This window comes from Nerophis lumbriciformis, linkage group LG26 (assembly GCF_033978685.3).
Source record: "Nerophis lumbriciformis linkage group LG26, RoL_Nlum_v2.1, whole genome shotgun sequence".
Classification (NCBI taxonomy): Eukaryota; Metazoa; Chordata; class Actinopteri; order Syngnathiformes; family Syngnathidae; genus Nerophis; species Nerophis lumbriciformis.
The window spans coordinates 7,955,001-7,981,199 of record NC_084573.2 but is presented as its reverse complement, the minus strand read 5'-3'; the positions used below and the strand labels follow the sequence as shown (position 1 = coordinate 7,981,199).

Sequence of the window (26,199 nt, the reverse complement as noted above, 5' to 3'; positions counted from 1 at the left end):
TTGTGTGTATATTAGTATTTGTGTGTATATTAGTGTAAATTATTGTGCGGATATAGTGGGTGTGGCCTAAGCCAGAGTTAAAACCAAAACTAAATATACGTCCTATCTGGCTGCCATTTAAAAAAAAAATAATAATAATTTAATTCCGCCATTTTATTTGTAGTCCTTACGTCATGATGTGTGACCCCTACAGGCAGAAGTTGGTATTTTCTCTAGTAGATTTTTAATATGTCCGCTATCTTTTTTGTAGTTAGTAGTAATAAGCAACATCTAATAAGGGGGGCTAGCGGAGGTTTGAGGGGGGAATGACGTAAAAAACGGGGCGTGGCCTAAATGTACCATCTATTCAGGGGATATAGTGGGCGTGGCCTAAGCCAGAGTTAAAACCAAAAGTAAATATACGTCCTATCCGGCCGCCATTTTTTTTAAACTTTTTTTTTTAAATCCTGCCATTTTATTTGTAGTCCTTACATCATGATGTGTGACCCCTACAGGCAGAAGTTGTTATTTTCTCTTGTAGTTTTTTAATGTGTCCGCCATCTTTTTTGTAGTTAGTAGTAATAAGCAACATCTAATAAGGGGGGCTAGCAGAGGTTTGAGGGGGGAAATGACGTAAAAAACGGGGCATGGCCTAAATGTACCACCTGTTCAGGGGATATAGTGGGCGTGGCCTAAGCCATAATTAAAACCAAAAGTAAATATACGTCCTATCCGGCCGCCATTTTTTTTTAATTAATTCCGCCATTTTATTTGCAGTTTTTACGTCATGATGTGTGACCCCTACAGGCAGAAGTTGGTATTTTCTCTGTTAGATTTTGAATGTGTCCGCCATCTTTCTTGTAGTTAGTAGTAATAAGTAACATCTAATAAGGGGGGCTAGCGGAGGTTTGAGGGGGGAATGACGTAAAAACAAGGCGTGGCCTAAATGTACCATTTAATCGAGGAATATAGTGGGCATGGCCTAAGACAGAATCAAAACCGAAAGTAAATAAACGTCCTATCCGGCCTTTAAAAAAAATAAAAAATATTCCGCCATTTTATTTGTAGTCCTTACGTCATGATGTGTGACCCCTACAGGCAGAAGTTGGTATTTTCTCTTGTAGTTTTTTAAAGTGTCCGCCATCTTTTTTGTAGTTCGTATTAATAAGTAACATCTAATAAGGGGGGCTAGCAGAGGTTTGAGGGGGGATTTTCAGGAGGGGGGAAATGACATGAAAAATAGGGCGTGGCCTAAATGGACGATCTGTTCAGGGCATATAGTGGGCGTGGCCTAAACCAGAATTAAAACCGTAAGTAAATATACGTCCTTTCCGGCCGCCATTTTTTTGACATTTTTTTTTTTTGATTATGCCATTTTATTTGTAGTCCTTACGTCATGATGTGTGACCCCTACAGGCAGAAGTTGGTATTTTCTCTGGTAGTTTTTTAACGTGTCCGCCATCTTTTTTGTACTTAGTAGTAATAAGTAACATCTAATAAGGGGGGCTAGCGGAGGTTTGAGGGGGGATTTTCAGGAGGGGGGAAATGACATGAAAAATAGGGCGTGGCCTAAATGGACGATCTGTTCAGGGCATATAGTGGGCGTGGCCTAAACCAGAATTAAAACCGTAAGTAAATATACGTCCTTTCCGGCCGCCATTTTTTTGACTTTTTTTTTTTTTGATTATGCCATTTTATTTGTAGTCCTTACGTCATGATGTGTGACCCCTACAGGCAGAAGTTGGTATTTTCTCTTGTAGTTTTTTAATGTGTCCGCCATCTTTTTTGTACTTAGTAGTAATAAGCAACATCTAATAAGGGGGGCTAGCAGCGGTTTGAGGGGGGAATGACATAAAAAACGGGGCGTGGCCTAAATGTACCACCTGTTTAGGGGATATAGTGGGCGTGGCCTAAGCCAGAGTTAAAACCGAAAGTAAATATACCTCCTATCCGGCCGCCTTTTTGTTTTGTTTTTTATTTTCTCTGATTTCCGCCATTTTATTTGTAGTCCTTACGTCATGATGTGTGACCCCTACAGGCAGAAGTTGGTATTTTCTCTAGTAGATTTTTAATATGTCCGCCATCTTTTTTGTAGTTAGTAGTAAAAAGTAACATCTAATAAGGGGGGCTAGCAGAGGTTTGAGGGGGGAATGATGTAAAAAATGGGGCGTGGCCTAAATGTACCATCTATTCAGGGAATATAGTGGGCGTGGCCTAAGCCAGAGTTAAAAACAAAAGTAAATATACGACCTATCCGGCCGCCATTTAAATGTTTTTTTTTTTTTTTAGATTCCGCCATTTTATTTGTAGTCCTTACGTCATGATGTGTGACCCCTACAGGCAGAAGTTGGTATTTTCTCTGGTAGATTTTTAATGTGTCCGCCATCTTTCTTGTAGTTAGTGGTAATAAGTAACATCTAATAAGGGGGGCTAGCGGAGGTTTGAGGGGGGAATGACGTAGCGTGTGTGTGTGTGTGTGTGTGTGTGTGTGTGTATTAGCGTGTATATTAATACTTGTGTGTAGTGGTGTGCATTCTTGTGTATTAGTGTGTATATTAGTATTTGTGTATAATAGTGTGCATTCTTGTGTATTAGTGTGTATATTAGTATTTGTGTATAATAGTGTACATTCTTGTGTATTAGTGTGTATATTAGTATTTGTGTGTATGAGTGTGTATATTAGTGTGTATTGATGTGTATATTAGTGTGTATTGGGGTGCATTCTTGTGTATTAGTGTGTATATTAGTATTTGTGTGTATGAGTGTGTATATTAGTGTGTATCGGGGTGCATTCTTGTGTATGAGTGCGTATATTAGTATGTATTGATGTGTATATTAGTGTGCATTGGGGTGCATTCTTGTGTATGAGTGTGTATATTAGTATGTATTGATGTGTATATTAGTGTGCATTGGGGTGCATTCTTGTGTATTTGTGTGTATATTAGTATTTGTGTGTGTATTTGTGTGTATGAGTGTGTATTTTCATGTGTGTTTGTGTGTATATTAGCATTTGTGTGTATATTAGTGTGTATTGGTGTGAATTATTGTGCGGATATAGTGGGCTTGGCCTAAGCCAGAGTTAAAACCGAAAGTAAATACACGTCCTTTCCGGACGCCATTTTTTTTACATATTTTTTTTTTAATTCCGCCATTTTATTTGTAGTCCTTACGTCATGATGTGTGACCCCTACAGGCAGAAGTTGGTATTTTCTCTGGTAGAGTTTTAATGTGTCCGCTATCTTTTCTGTAGTTAGTAGTAATAAGTAACATCTAATAAGGGGGGCTAGCAGCGGTTTGAGGGGGGATTTTCAGGAGGGGGAATGACGTAAAAAATAGGGCGTGGCCTAAATGTACCATCTGTTCAGGGGATATAGTGGGCATGGCCTAAAACCAAAAGTAAATATACGTCCTATCCGGCTGCCATTAAAAAAAAAAAAAATATATATATATATATATATATATATATATATATATATATATATAGATAGTAATTCCGCCATTTTATTTGTAGTCCTTACGTCATGATGTGTGACCCCTACAGGCAGAAGTTGGTATTTTCTCTGGTAGAGTTTTAATGTGTCCGCTATCTTTTTTGTAGTTAGTAGTAATAAGTAACATCTAACAAGGGGGGCTAGCGGAGGTTTGAGGGGGGATTTTCAGGAGGGGGAATGACATAAAAAATAGGGCGTGGCCTAAATGTACCATCTGTTCAGGGGATATAGTGGGCGTGGCCTAAAACTGAAAGTAAATATATGTCCTATCCGGCTGCCATAAAAAAAAAAAAAAAAAAAAAAAAATAAATATATATATATATATATATATATATATATAGTAATTCCGCCATTTTATTTGTAGTCTTACGTCATGATGTGTGACCCCTACAGGTAGAAGTTGGTATTTTCTCTAGTAGTTTTTTAATGTGTCCGCCATCTTTTCTGTAGTTAGTAGTAATAAGTAACATCTAATAAGGGGGGCTAGTGGAGGTTTTTAAGGGGGGATTTCAGGAAAGGGGAAATGACGTAAAAAACGGGGCGTGGCCTAAATGTACAATCTATTCGAGGCATATAGTGGGCGGGGCATATAGTGGGCGTGGCCTAAGACAGAATAAAAACCAAAAGTAAATATATGTCCTATCCGGCCGCCTTTTTTTTTTTTTTTGTTGTTTTCTTTAATTGCCGCCATTTTATTTGTAGTCCTTACGTCATGATGTGTGACCCCTACAGGCAGAAGTTGGTATTTTCTCTTGTAGATTTTTAATGTGTCCGCCATCTTTTTTGGAGTTAGTAATAAGTAGTAATAAGTAACATCCAATAAGGGGGGCTACCAGCGGTTTGAGGGGGGACTTTTGGGGGGAATGACATCAAAAAACGGGGCGTGGCCTAAATGTACCATCTATTCGGGGCATATAGAGGGCGTGGCCTAAGCCAGAATTAAAACTGAAAGTAAATATACGTCCTATCCGGCAGCCATTTAAAATAATAAAAAATAATTAATTAATTCCGAAAGTAAATATACGTTTTTTTACATTTTTATTTTAAATTCCGCCATTTTATTTGTAGTCCTTATGTCATGATTTATGACCCCTACAGGCAGAAGTTGGTATTGTCTCCCCTTTAGTAGTAGTTGCTCATGACTGCTGATATTTTTCACCTCCAGGAGTGAGGCGGGAGCGCTGTAGCTACCGTGGGGCCCGCCACCACCGCCGAGGGTCCCTCCAGTCCCGGGGTCTAGACAGGGCTCCCCGGGCCCAGCGGCACCTCCACCTGCAGGCGCCGCTGGCGCAGGCGGAGCGAGCGCCGCAGTCCAGCATGAGCCCGGAGGAGTTCATCTCTCGCATCATGGAGGCGGAGCCGCCCGTCATCTACCTGATGGAGGACATGAAGAAGCCCTTCACCGAGGCCAGCATGATGATGTCGCTCACCAACCTGGCCGACAAGGAGCTGGTCCTCATGATCAGCTGGGCCAAGAAGATCCCAGGTAAGACCCCGGGACAAGAAACTCCTCCAAATGTAAATGTTGGCTTGTTGGTGTGACCCCAGGGTGCAGAGACTGTTGTTAGGGGGCTAGGCAGGTGAAAAACAACTGCAAAACTGTCAAACGGTACTGTTAGAATAATTTTATCTAAGTTATCACAAAAACTTTGTGTTTCAATGAGTTCCCAGCCAGAAGCAAACACATGTTTTTGAGCCTACCAAGAAGAAGGCTTGTAAAACTCCACTGTGTAGGATGGGAAGCAACATGAAGCTGTTCTGTTTCTTTCATGCATTGTAATCATATTGTCGTGACCCAAGAACTACAAAGCGGAGAGGAAGCAGGGCCCGACTCCCCTCCAGGCACCGCTTTTTTGAACTCTTTTGCAAACCTCTTTTTGAACTCTTTTTGAAGTCTTTTACGACCTCTTTTTTGAACCGACCTTTTCCTTTGAACTGTTCTGTAACCAAAGGCAACGCTGTTTACGACCCATTGTCCCTTTGGAAGCAGCTGCTTGAACTCTTTTACAAACCTCTTTTTTAACTCTTTTACGACCTCTTTTTTTTAACTCTTTTACGACCTCGTTTTTTGAACCAACCTTTTCTTTTGAACTGTTCTGTAACCAAAGGCAACGCTGTTTACGACCCACGACCCTTTAGAAGCACCTGCTTGAACTCTTTTACGAACCTCTTTTTGAACTCTTTTACGACCTCTTTTTTTTTAACTCTTTTATGACCTCTTTTTTTAACTCTTTTACGACCTCTTTTTTTGAACCGACCTTTTCTTTTGAACCGTTCTGTAACCAAAGGCAACGCTGTTTACGACCCACGTCCCTTTGGAAGCAGCTGCTTGAACTCTTTTACAAACCTCTTTTTGAACTCTTTTTGAACTCTTTTGCGACCTCTTTTTTTAACTCTTTTACGACCTCTTTTTTTGAACCGACCTTTTCTTTTGAACTGTTCTGTAACCAAAGGCAACACTGTTTACGACCCCCATCCCTTTGGAAGCATCTGTTGCCATGTTGTCAGGGAAAGTCCAAATAAAGGAGGAGGCGTACAATCTTTCGCCAGAGCGTACAGTGTCCATGGGTCTCTCTTCAAATTGAGCCAAATTGAATTCTGTCTCTGTTTAATTCCTTGCTTCTTGTCTTGTTTAATAGATGTCATCAGTGTTTGAACCTGACATCTTCTTCCTCGTCTTTTCTTCAGGCTTTGTGGAGCTAAGTCTGTCGGACCAGATCCACTTGCTCAAGTGCTGCTGGCTGGAGGTCCTCATGCTGGGCCTCATGTGGAGGTCCGTGGACCATCCTGGAAAACTCATCTTCTCCCCAGACTTCAAACTTAACAGGTGAGCTAACCTTTTGTTGTTTTTACCAAGTCGTATTCAAATGGAACCGCGATCGATAAACGCACTTTGATAAACGTACGAGCCGGCGATAGTGCTCATTTTCACGGCTGGCTAGCTAGGTTGAACGCTAACATGAAAAAAAAGACTCTTTAACGTCTTTCTCCATTTGAAAACACTCTAAAATCTTTAAAAAATTACAACTAAAGAAGAAGCAAGAACAACCTTCAATGTTTCTTCTGCCAAGAAAATATTTTGTGTTTTAAATCAAATTTAAATAAAATATTTCAGAGTGTGTGTAAATACTCTTTGTGCAAATACCAAAAATACCACAATCATTTTGGTCACAATAAACGTGGTTGTGGATGGGGGGCGGGGTCTGCGGACCTGCCGCGGAGCGGGGTGTCTAAGGAGGGCGTGGCGAAGTTGGGAGATTGGCCGTGCCAGCAATCTGAAGGTTACTTCTACCATCCTAGTCACGTCTGTTGTTTTCTTGAGGAAGGCACTTCACCCTTGCTCCTGATGGGTCGTGGTTAGCGCCTTGCATGGCAGCTCCCGCCATCAGTGCGTGAATGTGTGTGTGAATGGGTGAATGTGGAAATTGTGTCACAGCGCTTTGAGTTCCTTAAAAAAAAGGTAGAAAAGCGCTATACAAGTACAACTCATTTACCATTTACCATTCAAAGCCAGCGGCAGGTGAGTAGATTGCCCAGCTGGGGCTGGTTATCTCATCACCTGTCGCCTTCATTAGCAGCAGCCGGACCGAGACACGCGGTTGGAGTCGGAGTCGCTGGTGAGCGGACACAGTTGATGGACATTGCCGGAAAGAAAAAGCCAAAAAAGACTGAAAAGTCAATGGAGCAGAGACTGTCGTGCGGGGGCTTCCAGACGCAAGAGACTGAAAAGTTGTAGCGTGGAGTGCGGTCCTAGCGTGTGTGCGCTCGCAAAAAAGGACGAGAGGGAAACGTCACAGTGGTATAAAATGTTCATTACACCGTTACATCCATCGTCTTTTGTATTCATGTTAGCGTTTAAGCTAACTACCCAGTCATTAGCGCGCTAGCTTGCTTCTGCAGTAAAGTTTATCAAACTGGTTATTAATTATCGGTTTCAAACATTAACAATGTTGTATTACCGCAAAACCGTGATGGATAAACACACTTTGATACACTCACGAACAGGCGAAAGTGCTAATTTCACGGCGGCGCAAACTAGCCCGCTTATGGCTGGCTAGCTAGCTTGAATGCCAACATGAATACAAGACTCCTAAACGTCCTTCCTCCATTTTAAAACACTCTTAAATGCCTAACCCTAACCCTAACAAACACTCAAAAAAACACATATGAGTCTTAAGAAACAAGACAAATCTTCAATATTTCTTCTGCCAAGAACGTATTTTATTTTTTAAATAAAACTTGATTGAAAGATTTCAGTGTATCTGTAAGTACTTTTAGTGCACATACCAAAAGACCGCAAACATTTTGGTCACAATAAACGTGATATGAAATATTCATTACATCCATAGTCTCTCGTATTCATGTTAGCGTTTAAGCTAACTAACAGCGTTTAAGCTAACTAACAACGTTTAGGCTAACCAACAGCGTTTAAGATAACTACCAGCGTTTAAGCTAACTAATAGCATTTAAGCTAACTAACAACGTTTAAGATAGTTTACAGAGTTTAAGCTAACTAACAGCATTTAAGATAACTAATAGCGTTTAAGCTAACTAACAGCATTTAAGCTAACTAACAACGTTCAAGCTAACTAACAGCGTTTAAGCTAACTAACAGCGTTTAAACTAACTAACAGCGTTTAAGCTAACTAACAGCGTTTAAACTAACTAACAGCGTTCAAGCTAACTAACAACGTTTAAGATAACTAACAGCGTTTAAGCTAACTAACAGCATTTAAGTTAACTAATAGCATTTAAGATAACTAACAGCGTTTAAGCTAACCAACAACGTTTAAGCTAACAGCGTTTAAGCTAACTAACAACGTTTAAACTAACTAACAACGTTTAAACTAACTAACAGCGTTTAAGCTAACTAACAACGTTTAAACTAACTAGCAGCATTTAAGCTAACCATCAGCGTTCAAGCTAACTAACAGCGTTGAAGCTAACTAACAGCATTCAAACTAACTAACAACATTTAAGCTAACAGTGTGTAAGCTAACTAACAACGTTTAAGCTAACTTACAGTGTTTAAGCTAACTAACAACATTTAAGCTAACTAACAGTGTGTAAGCTAACTAACAACGTTTAAGCTAACTTACAGCGTTTAAGCTAACTAACAACATTTAAGCTAACTAACAGTGTGTAAGCTAACTAACAACGTTTAAGCTAACTTACAGCGTTTAAGCTAACTAACAACATTTAAGCTAACTAACAGTGTGTAAGCGAACTTACAACGTTTAAACTAACTAACAGCGTTTAAACTAAGAGTGTTTAAGCTAACTGACAACGTTTAAGCTAACTAACAGCGTTTAAGCTAACTAACAGCGTTTAAGCTAACTAGCAATGTTTAAGCTAACTAACAGCGTTTAAGCTAACTAACAGCGTTTAAGCTAACTAACAGTGTGTAAGCTAACTAATAACATTTAAGCTTACTATCAGCATTTAAGCTAACTAACAGCGTTCAAACTAACTAACAACGTTTAAGCTAACTAACAATGTTTAAGCTAACAGTGTGTAAGCTAACCAACAACGTTTAAGCTAACTAACAACGTTTAAGTTAACTAATCAGAATCAGAATCAGAATCAGCTTTATTGTCATTACGCAAGGTAACGAGATTGAGGTAATAGCGTTAGCCACGAGGTTGCGTCTTCATCGAAGTGTGATTATTAATTAAGCTTGGCGCTAATATTAGCGGCTAACATTCATGCTAGCAGCTGGCATATTTTGCTGGCTGTTCTTCAGCATTCAAACATGAACTTGCAGGAAATAAAAAAAAAAACTTGTGGAAAAGCTCTTTCATGCCATGTTTCTATTTTCTACAAGTCATGTGACCAATGATGGATGCCTGGAAGGGAGTCGCCGTGTTTAAAGACAGCATAAATGTTCATTATTCAGTCAATAAACGTCCACTTGCTCCTGCCGCACGTTCTGGCGGTAAACGCCGGCGCGGAACCTTGGAAGCACAAAGATACGGATAGGTACACTTCCTTCTGCCAAACTGACGACAATCATTTTTATCTCCAAAAATGACCTCGGACTTTGGCCAGGTGGCGTTGTGGCGCTAGCATCGGGAAGTCACTTGTCAAAAAGAAAAAAGAAAAGTAATTTTATATGAACGTGTAATCCTTGGACTTGTCATCCCACAGTTACTATTGTTATGGTTGTGCAGGGAGGAGGGTCAGTGCGTTGAAGGCATCATGGTTGCTATTGTTATGGTTGTGATTGTTGTGCAGGGAGGAGGGTCAGTGCGTTGAAGGCATCATGGAGATCTTTGACATGCTGCTGGCTGCAACCTCACGTTTCAGGGAACTCAAACTGCAGCGTGAAGAGTACGTCTGCCTCAAGGCCATGATACTACTCAACTCCAGTAAGACTTTTGACTTCTCAACTGCATTATGTACTGCACTATTTACTTATTTACTTCCACTTCTCAACTGCATTGTTTACTGCTTTACTTCCATTTCTTAACTGCATTATTTACAGCACTATTTACTTATTTACTTCCACTTCTCAACTGTATTATTTACTGCAATATTTACTTTTTTACTTCCACTTCTTAACTGCATTATTTACTTATTTACTGCAATATTTACTGCTTTACTTCCACTTCTTAACTGCATTATTTACATATTTACTGCAATATTAACTTCTTCACTTCCACTTATTAACTGTATTATTTACTTATTTACTGCAATATTTACTTCTTCACTTCCACTTCTTGACTGCATTATTTACTTATTTACTGCAATATTTATTTATTTACTTTCACTTCTCAACTGCATTATTTACTGCAATATTTACTTCTTTACTTCCACTTAACTGCATTATTTACTTATTTATTGCAATATTAACTTTTTTACTTCCACTTCTTGACTGCATTATTTACTTTTTAGTTTCCACTTCTTAAGTAAATATTTACTTATTTACTTTACTTCACTTAACTGCATCATTTACCGATTCACTGCACTATTTACTTATATACTTCCACTTCTTAAATGCATTATTTGCTTTTTAATTTCCACTTCTTAAGTAAATATTTACTTATTTACTTTACTTCACTTAACTGCATCATTTACCTATTTACTGCACTATTTACTTATTTACTTCCACTTCTTAACTGCATTATTTACTTATTTAATGCAATATTTACTCCTTTTACTTCCACTTCTTGACTGTATTTTTTTTACTTATTTACTGCAATATTTACTCCTTTACTTCCACTTCTTGACTGCATTATTTACTTATTAATTTCCACTTCTTAAGTAAATATTTACTTATTTGCTTTACTTCACTTAACTGCATCATTTACCTATTTACTGCACTATTTACTTCCACTTCTTGACTGCATTATTTACTTATTTATTGCAACATTTACTTCTTCACTTCCACTTCTTAATAGCGTTATTTACTTATTTACTGCAATATTTACATCTTTATTTCCACTTCTTGACTGTATTTTTTACTTATTTACTGCAATATTTACTCCTTTACTTCCACTTCTTGACTGCATTATTTACTTATTTACTGCAATATTTACTCCTTTATTTCCACTTCTTGACTGCATTATTTACTGCAATATTTACTTATTCACTTCCACTTCTTAACTGCATTATTTACGGCAATATTTACTTATTTACTTTCACTTCTCAACTGCATTATTTACTGCAATATTTACTTTCTTACTTCCACTTTTTTACTGCATTATTTACTTATTTACTTTTTAATTTCTACTTCTTAAGTAAATATTTACTTATTTATTTTCACATATTAACTGCAACATTTACTTCTTTACTTCCACTTCTTAACTGCATACTTACTTATTTATTACACTATTTACTTCTTTATTTCCACTTCTTAACTGCATTATTTACTTATTTCCTGCAACATTTACTTCTTCACTTCCACTTCTTAACAGCGTTATTTACTGCAATATTTACATCTTTACTTCCACTTCTTGACTGCATTATTTACTTATTTACTGCAATATTTACTTATTTACTTTCACTTCTCAACTGCAATATTTACTGCAATATTTACTTCTTTACTTCCACTTAACTGCATTATTTACTGCAATATTTACTCTTTTACTTCCACTTCTCGACTGCATTATTTACTTATTTAATGCAATATTTACTCTTTTACTTCCACTTCTTGACTGTATTTTTTTTGCCTTTTTACTGCAATATTTACTCATTTACTTCCACTTCTTGACTGCATTATTTACTTATTTACTGCAATATTAACTTCTTTACTTCCACTTCTTGACTGCATTATTTACTTATTTACTGCACTATTTACTTCTTCACTTTCACTTCTTAACTGTATTATTTACTGCAATATTTACTCCTTTACTTCCACATCTTAACTGCATTATTTACTTATTTACTGCAATATTTACTTCTTCATTTTCACTTCTTAACTGTATTATTTACTGCAATATTTACTCCTTTACTTCCACTTCTTAACTGCATTATTTACTTATTTACTGCAATATTTATGTCTTTACTTCCACTTCTTAACTGCATTATTTACATATTTACTGCACTATTTACTTCTGTACTTCCACTTCTGAACTGCATTATTTACTGCAATGTTTATGTCTTTACTTCCACTTCTTAACTGCATTATTTACTTATTTACTGCACTATTTACTTCTGTACTTCTGAACTGCATTATTTACTTCAATATTTATGTCTTTAATTCCACTTCTTAACTGCATTATTTACTTATTTACTGCACTATTTACTTCTTCACTTCCACTTCTTAACTGCATTATTTACTGCAATATTTATGTCTTCACTTCCACTTCTTAACTGCATTATTTACTGCAATATTTATGTCTTTACTTCCACTTCTTAACTGCATTATTCACCTATTTACTGCACTATTTACTTTTGTACTTCCACTTCTTAACTGCATTATTTACTGCATTATTTACTGCAATATTTACTCCTCTACTTCCACTTCTCAACTGGTTATTTATTTTTTTACTTCCACTTTTCAACTGAATTATTTACTTATTTACTGCAATATTTACGTCTTTACTACCACTTCTCAACTGCATTATTTACTTATTTACTTTTCTACTTCCACTTCCTAACTACACTATTTACTTCCTAACTACATTATTTACTTCCTAACTACATTATTTACTTGTTTACTACACTCTTTACTTCTTCACTTTTACTTCTTAACTCCATTATTTAATTATTTACTGCACTATATACTTCTACGTCTTTGCACTATTTCTTTAATTCGACTACTGCAATATTTCTTTAATTAGACTTCTGCAATATTTCTTTAAATGTACTTCCTAACTACATTATTTACTTGTTTACGACACAATTTACTTATTCACTTCTACTTCTTAATGACATTATTTACTTATTTATTACACTATTTAATGATTCACGTCCAACTTCACAACTGCAGTTTACATACAGTATTTACTAAACTATTTATTTTTTACTTATTTACCTTTTGTTTTACTTCTTTGCACAATTCATTTGAATTCTACTTGCTATCTACATTATTTACTTCCACTTCTTAACTACATTATTTACTAATTTATGACACTATTTATTTACTGTCACTTTTCAAATGCATTGAACGGGACAATGGATGGATGGATGTTTATTTATTTACTCAACTATTTACTTCTACTTCTTACAGCATTATTGACTTATTTATTGCACTGTTTTTTCAATTCTTCTTCCTAACTACATTATTTACTTCTACTTCTGAACTATATTATTTACTTATTAAACTCTTTACTTTTTTTTTTTACTTCCACTTCTGAACTGCATTGTTTACTTATTTACTCAACTATTTACTTCTACTTCTTACAGCATTATTGACTTATTTATTGCATTATTTTTTCTTCCTAACTTCATTATTTACTTCTACTTCTGAATTATATTATTTACTCATTAAACTATTTACTTGTTTTTACTTCCACTCCTGAACTGCATTGTTTACTTATTTACTAAACAATTTACTTCTACTTCTTTACATCATTGTTTACTTATTTATTACACTAGTTACTTCTTTACTTAACTTCACTATTTACTTGTTAAACTTCTACTCTTAGCTGCACTATGTGCTTATTTATTACACAATTTACTACTTTAATTCAACTTCTTAACTGTATTATTTACTTCACTTTCTAACTACATCTTTTGTCTTGTTTTCTACAATATTTACTTCTTTACTACTACTTCTAAAATGTATTATTTACTTCTTTCATTCTACTTCTTACCTGCATTATTGACATTTTGCTACACTTTTTACTTCTACTTCTTAAATGTATAACTTACTCGTTTTATTGCACTATTTATGTCTTTACTTCCACTGCACACTTCCTGTGTCAACATCCTTTGAGACCTTTTACTCTCAACACCTGATTAGCCCCGCCCTCTTTGCTGGCACCGCCCACTTGACTGTTGTGAGGACACTCCTATTTATGCTTTTGTCTGCAATTGCAGCCAATAATCATAATTAAATATTGATCATAGTAGTAACAATATTAAATAATATGGGATGAAATACACAGAGTGAAGGTTCTTTGTCCCTGTGGGTGGAGGCGGGGCCACTAGCATACACCCACAGAGAAGTTCAGCATTGTGACGTATGTTTTACTTATTAATCATTGATTTGTGTGCACGGTGCAGATCTGTGCACGAGTTCCCCGCAGACGTCGGAGGAGTTGGCGAGCAGGAAGAAGCTCCTGGGCCTCCTGGACTCGGTGATCGACGCCCTGGTGTGGTCCATCTCCAAGATGGGACTGAGCAGCCAGCAGCAGACGCTCCGCCTGGGTCATCTCACCATGCTGCTGTCGCACATACGACACGTCAGGTACGCTCTTTTTATGCTTCGACCACCCACACCACGGCCGAGACCGGGGGTTCGTGTCACCCCCTAGTGGTAAGATTGTAGCGACTAGTCCATGCTAGCTGTGAGGAAAGAACCACTTTATGCTGTAAAGGTTGGCTACAAACATAGCGTAAATTCCGGGCTATACAGTTGTGCTCATAAGTTTACATACCCTGGGAGAATTTATGATTTCTTGGCCATTCTTCAGAGAATATGAATGATATGCTTAATGGTCGTGTGAAGCTATTCATTGGCAAACAACTCTTTTTAAATCAAAATGACAAAAGAAAGTACCCAAATGACCCTGATCAAAAGTTGACATACCCCAGTGACTTTGATCTGATAACATGCACAAAAGTTGACACAAACAGGTTTGAATGGCTAATCAAGGTTCCAATCCTCACCTGTGACCTGTTTGTTTGTAATTAATGTGTGTGTGTATTTAATTTCATCCAGTGCTGCACACATGCTTCTGGATTCTGAGTCATGGGGAAGGCAAAAGAATTGTCAAAGAATCTGCGAGGAAAGGTAATTGAACTGCATAAAACAGGAAAGGGGTATAAAAAGATATCCAAGGAATTGACAATGCCAATCAGCAGCGTTCAAACGCTGATTAAGGAGTGGAAAATGAGGGATTCAGGTAGACCAGCAAAGATTTCAGCCACAACTGCCAGGAAAATTGTTCGAGATGCAAAGAAAAATCCACAAATAACTTCAGCTGAAATACAGAACTCTCTGAAAAATGCACAATAAGGAGGCACTTGAAGAAAAATGGGCTGCATGGTCGAGTGGCCAAAAATGTTCAATTTTGGTCTCATCACTCCAAATTACTTTGTTCCAGAAGTTTTGAGGCTTGTCTCTGTGCTGTTTGGCGTAATGTAAGCGGGGATACTTTGTGACATTTGCGCAGAAATGGCTTTCTTCAGGCGACTCGACCATGCAGCCCCTTTTTCTTCAAGTGCCTCCTTATTGCCACACCACAATTTTTCAGAGAGTCCTGTATTTCAGCTGAAGTTATTTGTGGATTTTTCTTTGCATCTCAAACAATTTTCCTGGCAGTTGTGGCTGACATCTTTGCTGGTCTACCTGAATCCCCTCATTTTCCAATTCTTAATCAGCGTTTGAACACTGCTGATTGGCATTGTCAATTCCTTGGATATCTTTTTATACCCCTTTCCTGTTTTATGCAGTTCAATGACCTTTTCTCGCAGATCCTTTGACAATTCTTTTGCCTTCCCCATGACTCAGAATCCAGAAACATGTGTGCAGCACTGGATGAAAGATGCAATGGTCTGTCAGAAGCCCAGAAACTCACTGACCTTAAATACACACACATTCATTACAAACAAACAGGTCACAGGTGAGGATTGGAACCTTGATTAGCCATTCAAAACCTGTTAGTGTCAACTTTTGTGCATGTTATCAGATCAAAGTCACTGGGGTATGTCAACTTTTGATCAGGGTCATTTGGGTACTTTCTTTTGTCATTTTGATTTAAAAAGAGTTGTTTTGCCAATAAATAGCTTCACACAACCATTAAGCATGAGTGGAAGAAATGTTTTTGTGTTATCATTCATATTCTCTGAAGAATGGCCAAGAAATCATAACTTCTCCCAGGGTATGTAAACTTATGAGCACAACTGTAAGCCGCTACTATTTTTTCCTACACTTTGAACCCTGCGGCTTATAAGACGGCGCGGCTAATTTATGGATTTATGGAAATAACTTTATACAATTTGTGTGTCCTTCCATTTATCGGTAGTGCCTTTTTTTTTTTTTTCCCCCTTCAACCGGAGTGCTGTTCAGTCGTCTAGCTGTCCATAGCGTTTCTACTCTTAGGGATTCTTTATTCATCACTCCAAGCAACGTTTGTAAGGTTTATAATATAACTAAAACTGTTTATACTTGCTTAACCGTCCCATGTGTGATGTCTGTAGGAGTGCTCTCATTCATTTTTTTACGTGCTAAAGTAATGAAAGCTAACGTCGTTAGCTAACGCGTTTACTTACAACGGTGTCCTTTTTTTTCCTTCAAAAATTAACCAAAACATCTGTTTAGTCCAGGGGTCGGCAACCTTTACCAGTCAAAGAGCCATTTTGACCAGTTTCACAAATTAAAGAAAACAATGGGAGCCACACAAATCTTTTGAAATTTAAAATGAAATAACTCTGCATTTTTTTTTTTGCTTTGTGCTATGTATAAACCAAGGGTCTTAGACACGTGGCTCACACCTTAATATGAAAATCGAATGTTAGTGCGGCCCGCGAGTTTTATATGGATGGCGCTTGACAGCGTTATACTTGTCAACCCTCCCAATTAGTCCGGCAGACTATGAATTTCAGGGCAACTATTCTTTCGGACGCCTACTACAACCAGCGTGCCAGTCCAGCCTCACGTAAGTGACAGCAAGGCATACTTGGTCAACAACCACACAGGTTACACTGACGGTGGCGGTATAAAAAAAACTTTAACACTCTTACTAATAATGCGCCACACTGTGAACCCACAGCAAACAAGAATGACAAACACATTTCGGGAAAACATCTGCACCGTAACACAACATAAACACAACAGAACAAATACCCAGAATCCCATGCAGCCCTAACTCTTCTGGGCTACATTATACACCCCCGCTACCAAACCCCACCCACCTCAACCGACGCACGGAGGGGGGGGGGGGGGGGGGGGGGGGGGGGGGGGGTTGATGTGTGGGGGAGCAGGGTTGGGGTGGGGGCGGGGTGTATAACGTAGCCCGGAATAGTCAGGGCTGCACGGGATTCTGGGTATTTGTTCTGGTGTGTTTATGTTGTATTAAGGTGCAGATGTTCTCCCGAAATGTGTTTGTCATTCTTGTTTGGTTTTGGTTCAAAGTGTGGCGCATTATTAGTAAGAGTCTTAAAGTTGTTTTATATGGCCACCGTCAGTGTAACCTGTGTGGCTGTTGACCAAGTATGCCTTGCTGTCACTTATGTGTGCAAGTAGAAGATGCATACAACAAAAATCTGGGCTGGCACGCTGTTGGTACAGATTGAAGAGGGCGCTAAATGCTGTACCATTATGGCACACCCTTATTATTATTGTTAGGGTGAAAATCGGAGAATATAAATCCCGGGAGTTTTCTGCGAGAGGCACAGAAATCTCCCGGGAAAATCGGGAGGGTCGGCAAGTATGCAGCTGAGCCGCATCAGAGTGATTAAAAAGAGCCGCATGCGGCTCCGGAGCCGCGGGTTGCCGACCCCTGGTTTAGCCGATTGGAGCGCCAGCTCGTGCAGCTAGTGGCTCCGTGACGATGACTTCTGTTTTGTTTGATCGGCCGTTTTACTGCCGTGTTACAGACACCGTTTGGAAGCAATTAAGGTAATAAATCATTTAACAACGTATGTACAGTATCTGCGGCTTATAGTCCGATGCGGTTTATATATGGAAAATATGTATTTCTTCCAAAATTTAGCGGGTGTGGCTTATATCCCGGTGCGCGCCATAGTCTAGAAAACACTGTACTTTCACATACATGGTATTGTTCCAGACTTAGCATGGCAGCTAATTTCATGGAAGCTAAAAGTTCCTTACGGTACCTTAGCAAGCTTGGTTTAGCCTTCTCGCTGGGTGATGGCGTTGTGGTCGTCTCCATAGCAACAAGGGGATGGACCACCTGTCCAGCATGAAGCGGAAGAACGTGGTCCTGGTCTACGACCTCCTCTTAGAGATGTTAGACGCCAACACGTCCGGCGGCGGCGCCCAGGCGTCGCCGTCCTCGCCGTCCTCGGACTGTTACCTGGACCACCGAGCTCCGCCCCGCTTGCCGTCGCCTTCCGCGGCCGCCGGGGGCGTGGACGTCACGGCGGCCGGCGCCCACAGAGTGGTCCTCGCTCACGGGTAAGTACGACGTAGGCACACGTTTTGTCAGCACGCCAGCTAGCGTGTTTGTTCCCCATAGCTTTTCCTGGTCTTTGGACTCGGGGGACGCCGCCTCGTCTTCGGCGGACACGACGGACTTCGGGATCCCCGGCGTCGTCTAGACGGCCGACCGACCTGCAGTGACTACGGTTTGTCGTCGTCGATCCGTTTTTTTTTTCCCTCTCCAGAAATGCTTCGTGCTCGTCGTCACGCCGGCAGGTTGCCATGACGACAGCGGCCTTTTCTGCTCCTTGTACAAAACTGTTCGTCCCGCCCCGTGACTCCGGTTAAAGGATTGTTACGTCACACGTGTTTGAAGTCAGAAAGTTAGCCGCCGTTTTATTCCTACTGTGTACATTTACAATCATTTTTAATCTGAAATGAAAAAGTTGCTTAACCGAACAATTGCATTTAAATTAGCACTAGCGAGACTTCCACATCGCGGGCACTTCATCGTGACTCAATATTTTTTTAAAAGGTCCTAAATGTATGAATTTTGTATGAAATGTTTCTTACATTTTGCACCAAACAGCACTTTTAAATAAGACTTTTATTTTTTTGTCTTTCTTTTTTTTTAACCCTGAGCCGCAGCAAAGCGCTCAGCGTTGGATGCTAACAAAGTTAGCATGCTGTTTTTTTTTCCACTGTAAAACATCAAAAATGTGAAAAAATGAGAAAAAAAATGAGAAAAAATGAAAAGGAAAATTCTGTTTTTCTTGCAAGTGAGGCTTCTATTGTCAAGTTTCTCGTGCTCTTTTTTGACGTCTTTGAGCCGTGCGTGCCGTCGTCGTTGTTGTTGTTGTTTTGGCACGGCTAATAGCCCGCATGCTAACACGTGTTCTCGGCCTACAGTGACTTCCGCCGTCGCGCACGCACACATCCTCGATGTTTTATTGTCAACGTCTATATGCTGTGTTCAAAATGTGACAAATAAATGCAAACCTTTCACACGTTTTGTCGTCGTCTTCTTCGTGGTCGACTTCGGAAAACGACGTTAGCGACGGGGTTAAAGATACGTGTTTCACAGGAGTAACAAAAAAAAGCCCGCACACACAACTGTTTAACCTGCTGTTATCCTTAGTGTCGCTTGTTGTTATCTTGACCCTGGATGAGATATGTACCGTATTTTTCGGAGTATAAGTCGCTCCGGAGTATAAGACGCACCGGCCGAAAATGTATAATAAAGAAGGAAAAAAACATAAGTCGCATTTTTTGGGGAAATGTATTTGATAAAAGCCAACACCAAGAATAGACATTTGAAAGGCAATTTAAAATAAATAAAGAATAGTGAACAACAGGCTGAATAAGTGTACGTTATATGAGGCATAAATAACCAACTGGTATGTTAACGTAACATATTATGGTAAGAGTCATTCAAATAACTACAACATATAGAACATGCTATACGTTTACCAAACAATCTGTCACTCATAATCGCTAAATCCCATGAAATCTTATACGTCTAGTCTCTTACGTGAATGGGCTAAATAATATTTTTTGATATTTTACGGTAATAATTTCACACATAAGTCGCTCCTGAGTATAAGTCGCACCCCCGGCCAAACTATAAAAAAAAAAACTGCGACTTATAGTCCGAAAAATACGGTAACCTATTTTTATGGACTTGCCTCTTTGTGATGTTAAGTTCCTGTTATAAGCTGTTACACAGTATATGCCTTCAGCTCTTATTTTGAAGGCGCTTCGAGCGGAAGTGGTGACACGTTGTAGTGGAGCGAAGGTTTATATAGTTAAAGTACCAATGATTGTCACACACACACTAGGTGTGGTGAAATTTGTCCTCTGCATTTGACCCATCACCCTTGATCACCCCCTGGGAGGTGAGGGGAGCAGTGAGCAGCAGCGGTGGTCGCGCCCGGGAATCATTTTTGGTGATTTAACCCCCAATTCCAACCCTTGATGCTGAGTGCCAAGCAGGGGTTGGAATTGGGGTATATATGTCGCCTATACCATCCAGTTTTACACGAGGACCACTATATTTCCTTTCTTTTCAAAACCTTTCGCTCCACAAAATAAGAGCTCAAGGCATACACTGTATAGCAGCTCATAACAGGAACTTAACGTCACAAAGAGGCAAGCCCATAAAAATAGGTTACACTCGTTAGCGCGTCAACAACAACGCAAAATAAACATTTTGTGAAGTAAAGCACAATTCACTTTGAACATCAAAACTTCGTCAACGTTCTTCCGCTTTGAAGCTAGAAGAAAACGACGACCGGGAAGGCGTTAGCTCGACGAGCTAGCGCAAAAAATGTGACACAAACACAGCAACAAAGTCGTATTCGAGCACGACGTCGCTATGTGCGACATTCAAGAGTTCCACGTTGGCTCGTCGCAAAAGTGTCGATTTACACACACAAAAAAAACGTATGTTTCGTAAAAACAAAAACAAAAAACGTTGAAAATAAAATGTAGCGTAGTCTTTATGCATACTTGCCAACCTTGAGACCTCCGAATTCGGGAGATGGGTTTGGGGGGGCCGGGTTTGGTGGTAGTGGGGGGGTGTATATGGTAGTGTCACGGAAGAGTTAGTGCTGCAAGGGGTTCTGGGTATTTGTTCTGTTGTGTTACGGTGCAGATGTTCTCCCGAAATGTGTTTGTCATTCTTGTTTGGTGTGGGTTCACAGTGTGGCGCATATTTGTAACAGTGTTAAAGTTGTTTATACGGCCACCCTCAGTGTGACCTGTATGGCTGTTGACCAAGTATGCATGGCATTCACTTATGTGTGTGTAAAAGCCGCATATATTATGTGACTGGGCCGGCACGCTGTTTGTATGTAGGAAAAGCGGACGTGACGACAGGTTGTAGAGGACGCTAAAGGCAGTGCCTTTAAGGCACGCCCCCAATAATGTTGTCCGGGTGGAAATCGGGAGAATGGTTGCTCCGGGAGATTTTCGGGAGGGGCACTGAAATTCGGGAGTCTCCCAGGAAAATCGGGAGGGTTGGCAAGTATGAGTTTATGGCTTCCCAGCGGTGGATAAAAAATATTTTACTCATGTGGGGGGCGGTCCGTTGGTGTAGCTCAGCATGGGGTAGAAAGAGCGGGCGAAGTTGTTGCTCAGCGTGCAGCTGGAGTCGTCGGAGGACGGCGGCACCAAGCAGGCCAGCGCCAGCAGCAGCAGCAGAAGAAGCTGCAGCGGGAAAGCCGCCCGCAGCACGCGGGACAGGAAGTGGCGAGGCGGCGGGGTCTCCCTGCACACACGCATATTTAAGGTATTGGGACGGGGACAGGAAGTCCAAATATAGAGGAAAGACTTTCCTTAAAATGTTGGACTCTTTTTGTTGATTTTTGAACGTCATAGAAAAAAAAATCTGAATACATTTTCATTATATTCCTTTAATATATGTCTATTTTTGTTTTTGTATATCTTTTTGGCCATTTTTGTTTTTTACAGTTTGTTGAATGTTTGGCCATTTTTGTAAAATTGTGTTTCCTTATTGTTTCTTTGTGTCCATTGTTGTGCTATTTCACCAATGTTTCTCCATTATGTTAATTTTTGTCTTTTCTGTCAAGTCTTCTCATTTTTTATTGTCATTTTATTTCTTTTTTGTCAAATTTTTAACTTGTGTCCATTTTTTTTTAAACATTTTTGTACGTTTATCTTTTTTACATATTTCTACATTGTTGTTCAGTTGTGTTCATTTGTTTTACTTGTTTAATTGATTGATTGAAACTTTTATTAGTAGATTGCACATTACAGTACATATTCCGTACAATTGACCACTAAATGGTAACACCCCAATACGTTTTTCAACTTGTTTAAGTCGGGGTCCACGTTAATCAATTCTACACATTTTTTCCCCATTTAATAAATGATTGTCAGTTTTTTTTTTTTTTATTCTGTGTTATTTTCTATTTAGTCAATTTTTAATGTTTATTTTTCTTGGTCCATGTTTTGATATTTTTTGGCCATTTTTTTTTATAGTTTGTTGAATTGTTGGCCATTTTTGTTCCTTTTTGTGACGTTGTTAACTTTTGTCCATTTTTGTAAAATTGTGTTCATCTTTGTACATTATTGTTCATGTATGTCCATTTTTGTGCTAGTTCACCAAAGTATTTCATTTATTTCTATTGTTTCATCATTTTGTTTAATTTTTGTCCAGTTTTGTTCCTTTTAGTAATTTTTTGTGAAATTTTAACTTGTGTCCATTTTTTTTTTTTTTTTTTGTACTTTTTTTTTTTTAGATGTTTCTACATTATTGTTCGGTTGTGTTCATTTGTTTGACTGTTTTACACATTTTCCTCATTGAATAAACTATTGTCACTATTTTTTTCTATTTTGTCAATTTTGGAATTTTTCTTTTCACTTTTGTCCATGTTTTAATTTTTGTTTGGCCATTTTTTTTACAGTTTGTTAAATGTTGGTCCATTTTTGTTCCGCTTTGTCAAGTTTTGTAAAATTTTGTTCATCTTTGTACATTATTTTCCATTTTTGTGCTAGTTCACCAATTTTTCCTCCATAGTGTACATTTTTGTCTTTTCTGTCATCTTTTCATTTTTTTCAATTATTGTCATTTTGTTTCATTTTTGTTCCTTTTAGTCATTTTTTGTCAAATTTTTAACTACATGTTTATCTTTTTTACCTGCTTCCACATTATTGTTCAGTTGTGTTAATTTGTTTGACCTTTTACACATGTTTTGCTATTTAATAAATTATTGTCAGTCTTTCAATTCTGCGTTTTTTTCTATTTTGTAAATGGTCTTTTTGGTCCATGTTTTAATATTTTTTGGCAATTTTTTTTAGTTTGTTGAATGTTTATCCATTTTTTCCTTTTTGTCAAGATGTTAGCTTTTGTCCATTTTTGTAAAATGGTGTTCATCTTTGTACAATATTGTTCATTTGTGTAAATTTTTTGGCTAGTTAACCATTTTTCTCCATTATGTATTTTATTTCCTTTTCTGTCAAGTCTTTTCATTGTTTTCTATTGTTGTCATTTTGTTTCATTTTTGCCTAGTTTTGTTCCTTTTAGTCATTTTTTTGTCAAATTTTAACTTGTGTCCATTTTTTATGTACCATTTGTTTATCTTTTTTACATGCTTCTACATTAATGTTCAGTTGTGTTCATTTGTTGAACTTTTTGACACATTATCCCCATTTAATAAATTATTGTCAGTTTTTTCCTATTTTGTAAATTTGGGATTTTTTTTTTTTTTTTTTTAAATTTTTGTCCATGTTTTAATATTTGTTTGGCCATTAATATTTTATTTTTTACAGTTTGTCCATTGGTGTTCCTCTTTGTCAAGTTTTGTAAATTTGTGTTCATCTTTGTACATTATTGTTCACGTGTGACCATTGTTGTGCTATTTGACCAATGTTTCTCCATTTTGTAAAGTTTCCAATTGTTGTCATTTTTTTTGTTTTTAAATTGTGTCAATTCTTGTAAAATTGGGTTCATCTGTGTACATTATTGTTCATTTGTGTCCATTTTTGTGTTATTCCACCAATATTTGCCCATTTTGTAAATGTTTGTCATTTTTGCCAAATCTTTAATATTTGTTCTTTTTAGTTCATTTTTGTCAAATGTTTAACTTGTGTCTATATTTTTCATTTGTGTACATTTGTGTTCATCTTTGTACATGCTTCTACATTATTGTTAATTTGCGTCCATTTGTTTTATTTTTTGACACATTTTTGCTGATTTATTAAATTGTCAATTATTTTTTAGATTTATTTTTGTCAAATTAGCTTATTTTTTTAACTTTTAAACATTTTGTTTAATTATTGTCGATGTCTTTATATTTCTATAAATTTGTGTAATTATTTTTGTTATATTTTTACACATCTTTGTAAACTGCTGTTTTTATATTTTTGTAAATTTTCGTTCATCTTTGTACATGCTTCTACATTATTGTTCATTTGCGTCCATTCGTTTTATTTTTTTTGACACATTTTTGCTGATTTATTAAATTGTCAATTATTTTTTTGATTTTTTTTTTGTCATTTTGATTAATTTTTTTTTTACTTTTAAACATTTTGTTTAATTATTGTCGATTTCTTTATACTTCTATAAATTTGTGTAATTATTTTGCTATTTTTACACATCTTTGTAAACTGCTGTTTTTATAATTTTTTAAATTTTTGTTAATCTTTGTACATGCTAGTTCATTTGCGTCCTTTTGTGTTAATATTTTTTGACAAATTTTTGCTGGTTTATTAAATTGTCAATTATTGTTTAGATTTTTTTTGGTCAAATTTGCTTCTTTGTTTTTAACTTTTAAACATTTTGTTTAACTATTGTCGATTTCTTTATATTTCTATACATTTGTAGAATTATTTTGTTATATTTTTACACATCTTTGTAAACTGCTGTTTTTATATTTTTTTAAATTTTTGTTCATCTTTGTACATGCTTCTACATTATTGTTCATTTTTGCCTATTTATTAAATTGTCAAGTATTTTTTCGATTTTTTTTGTCAATTTTTCATGTTTTATACTTTGTGTCAATTTCTGTATGTGTATGTAAATATTTAGTTTGTACATATTTTTGTTCATCTTTGTACATCCTCCACTATTCATTTGTTTTACTTTTTTTTCCACATTTTTTGTTTGACTTCTATTTTTTTTTACACACATTTTTTTGTCCATTTATTATATATTTTTCCTACTCGTATAGATTTTTCATTCATCACTCCAAGCAACATTTGTAAGTTTTACAATATAACTACATCATGTGTGATGTCTGTAGGAGTGTTTTCATGCATATTTGTACATGCTATTGTAATGTAATCAAACTAGCGTTGTTAGCATTAGCTAATATGCTAACACGTTTACAAGTGTCTTTGTTAGTATAATTAACTTACAACGGCATTCTTTTCGTATTGTTTCACTTTCACTAATCCCTCAGTAAATTCACCAAAACGTCAGCGTGGAGTTATTGAGTCTGTTAAGCTGATTGGAGATAGTGAGTCCTAGTGGGTCCATGACGACGACTTCTGTTTTGTTTGATCAACTGTTTTACTGCCTTGTTACAGACACCGTTTGGAAACAATTAAGGTATGTAAATAAACATTTACAGAATATTTCTCTGTAAATAACTCATTTCACAACATATATGTATATGCGGCTTATAGTTTGGTGCAGCTAATATATGGAAAAACATTTGTTTGCGGTATACGTGTAGTAAAATGGCGTACATACCGTCTTCTCGGGTGTGTCTCTCCTTGTCCTGCTGCTCGCTCCTCTTCCCCCTGGAGCACAAAGTAAGCATCACACATCACAAGCATTTATCCAACAGGTCGCCGCCGGACAAAGCGTCCTCACCGGGTGTTGCCGCATGGCGGCGTGGAGCGCGTGGGCGTCCCTCAGGAGGAGACGCAGCTTGTTGCCGATGATGTGGACTTTCTCCTTGGCCTCCAGGCTGTCCTCGGCCTCCAGGAGGAGCTGCGTGGCCACGGCCTGCAGGGACCACACCTCAGACTGCCGGGCGCTCATTTCCTCCTGGAGGGCCTGCAGGGGGCGACGGTGAGCGAGGGTCAGAGGTTTCCAAAAAAAAACAAAAGTCTCAACACGCTCAAGCCTCAAAGTATGAACAGGTGCTGAATCCTCACAACGTTTTCTATCCAGCAATTACATTTTTCAGCTGCTGGATGACCTGGAGCACGATTTGGACACTTGGCTTTGATTGGCCTCAGGGGGAAACGTTAAGGATTTCTTGAATGTCTTACCGTGAGTGCGTGCCATTGTTCCATCCGGACGGCGTGCGACACATCGTGCCGCCGTGCGCCGATGTCGCCCAGTTTGCCCTCCGCCTGAGCCAACCACGCCAGCAGCGAGTGCAGCGTCTGGTGGAACTCCTGCACAGAATGCCACCCAGGGGGGTCAGAGGCGGTGACGTCAGCGCCACTAGCTGTCCGCTGACGGCGGCGTTTTAGTCACCTGACACTGCATGAGCGCGGCGTGCAGCGTGGCCTCCCAGCGCGCCAGAGCGCCGCACGCCT

The 26,199-nt window shown here is 38.1% G+C and overlaps 2 protein-coding genes across 5 annotated transcripts in view; one reads left to right on the top strand and one right to left on the bottom strand.

Moving 5' to 3' along the window:
- Positions 1 to 19,188, top strand: part of esr2b (estrogen receptor 2b) — a 64,424-nt gene extending 45,236 nt beyond the window's left edge. For all 4 annotated transcript variants that reach the window (XM_072916235.1, XM_072916234.1, XM_061987510.2 and 1 more), the window contains exons 5-10: positions 4,636 to 4,956; positions 6,159 to 6,297; positions 9,705 to 9,838; positions 14,142 to 14,325; positions 17,977 to 18,219; positions 18,281 to 19,188. In XM_072916235.1, the coding sequence (XP_072772336.1) occupies positions 4,636 to 4,956; positions 6,159 to 6,297; positions 9,705 to 9,838; positions 14,142 to 14,325; positions 17,977 to 18,219; positions 18,281 to 18,362 (1,103 nt within the window). In that variant the 3' untranslated portion in view covers positions 18,363 to 19,188. The remainder of the gene's footprint in view (positions 1 to 4,635; positions 4,957 to 6,158; positions 6,298 to 9,704; positions 9,839 to 14,141; positions 14,326 to 17,976; positions 18,220 to 18,280) is intronic.
- Positions 19,189 to 20,761: 1,573 nt separating this feature from the next.
- Positions 20,762 to 26,199, bottom strand: part of syne2b (spectrin repeat containing, nuclear envelope 2b) — a 296,242-nt gene continuing 290,804 nt past the window's right edge. Inside the window, exons 118-122 of the mRNA XM_072916123.1 lie at positions 26,138 to 26,199; positions 25,927 to 26,055; positions 25,523 to 25,708; positions 25,400 to 25,449; positions 20,762 to 21,451 (exon numbers count right to left, since the gene is read on the bottom strand). The exon at positions 26,138 to 26,199 is cut by the window's right edge and continues 139 nt beyond it. Coding sequence (XP_072772224.1) covers positions 21,253 to 21,451; positions 25,400 to 25,449; positions 25,523 to 25,708; positions 25,927 to 26,055; positions 26,138 to 26,199 — 626 coding nt within the window. The 3' untranslated portion in view covers positions 20,762 to 21,252. The remainder of the gene's footprint in view (positions 21,452 to 25,399; positions 25,450 to 25,522; positions 25,709 to 25,926; positions 26,056 to 26,137) is intronic.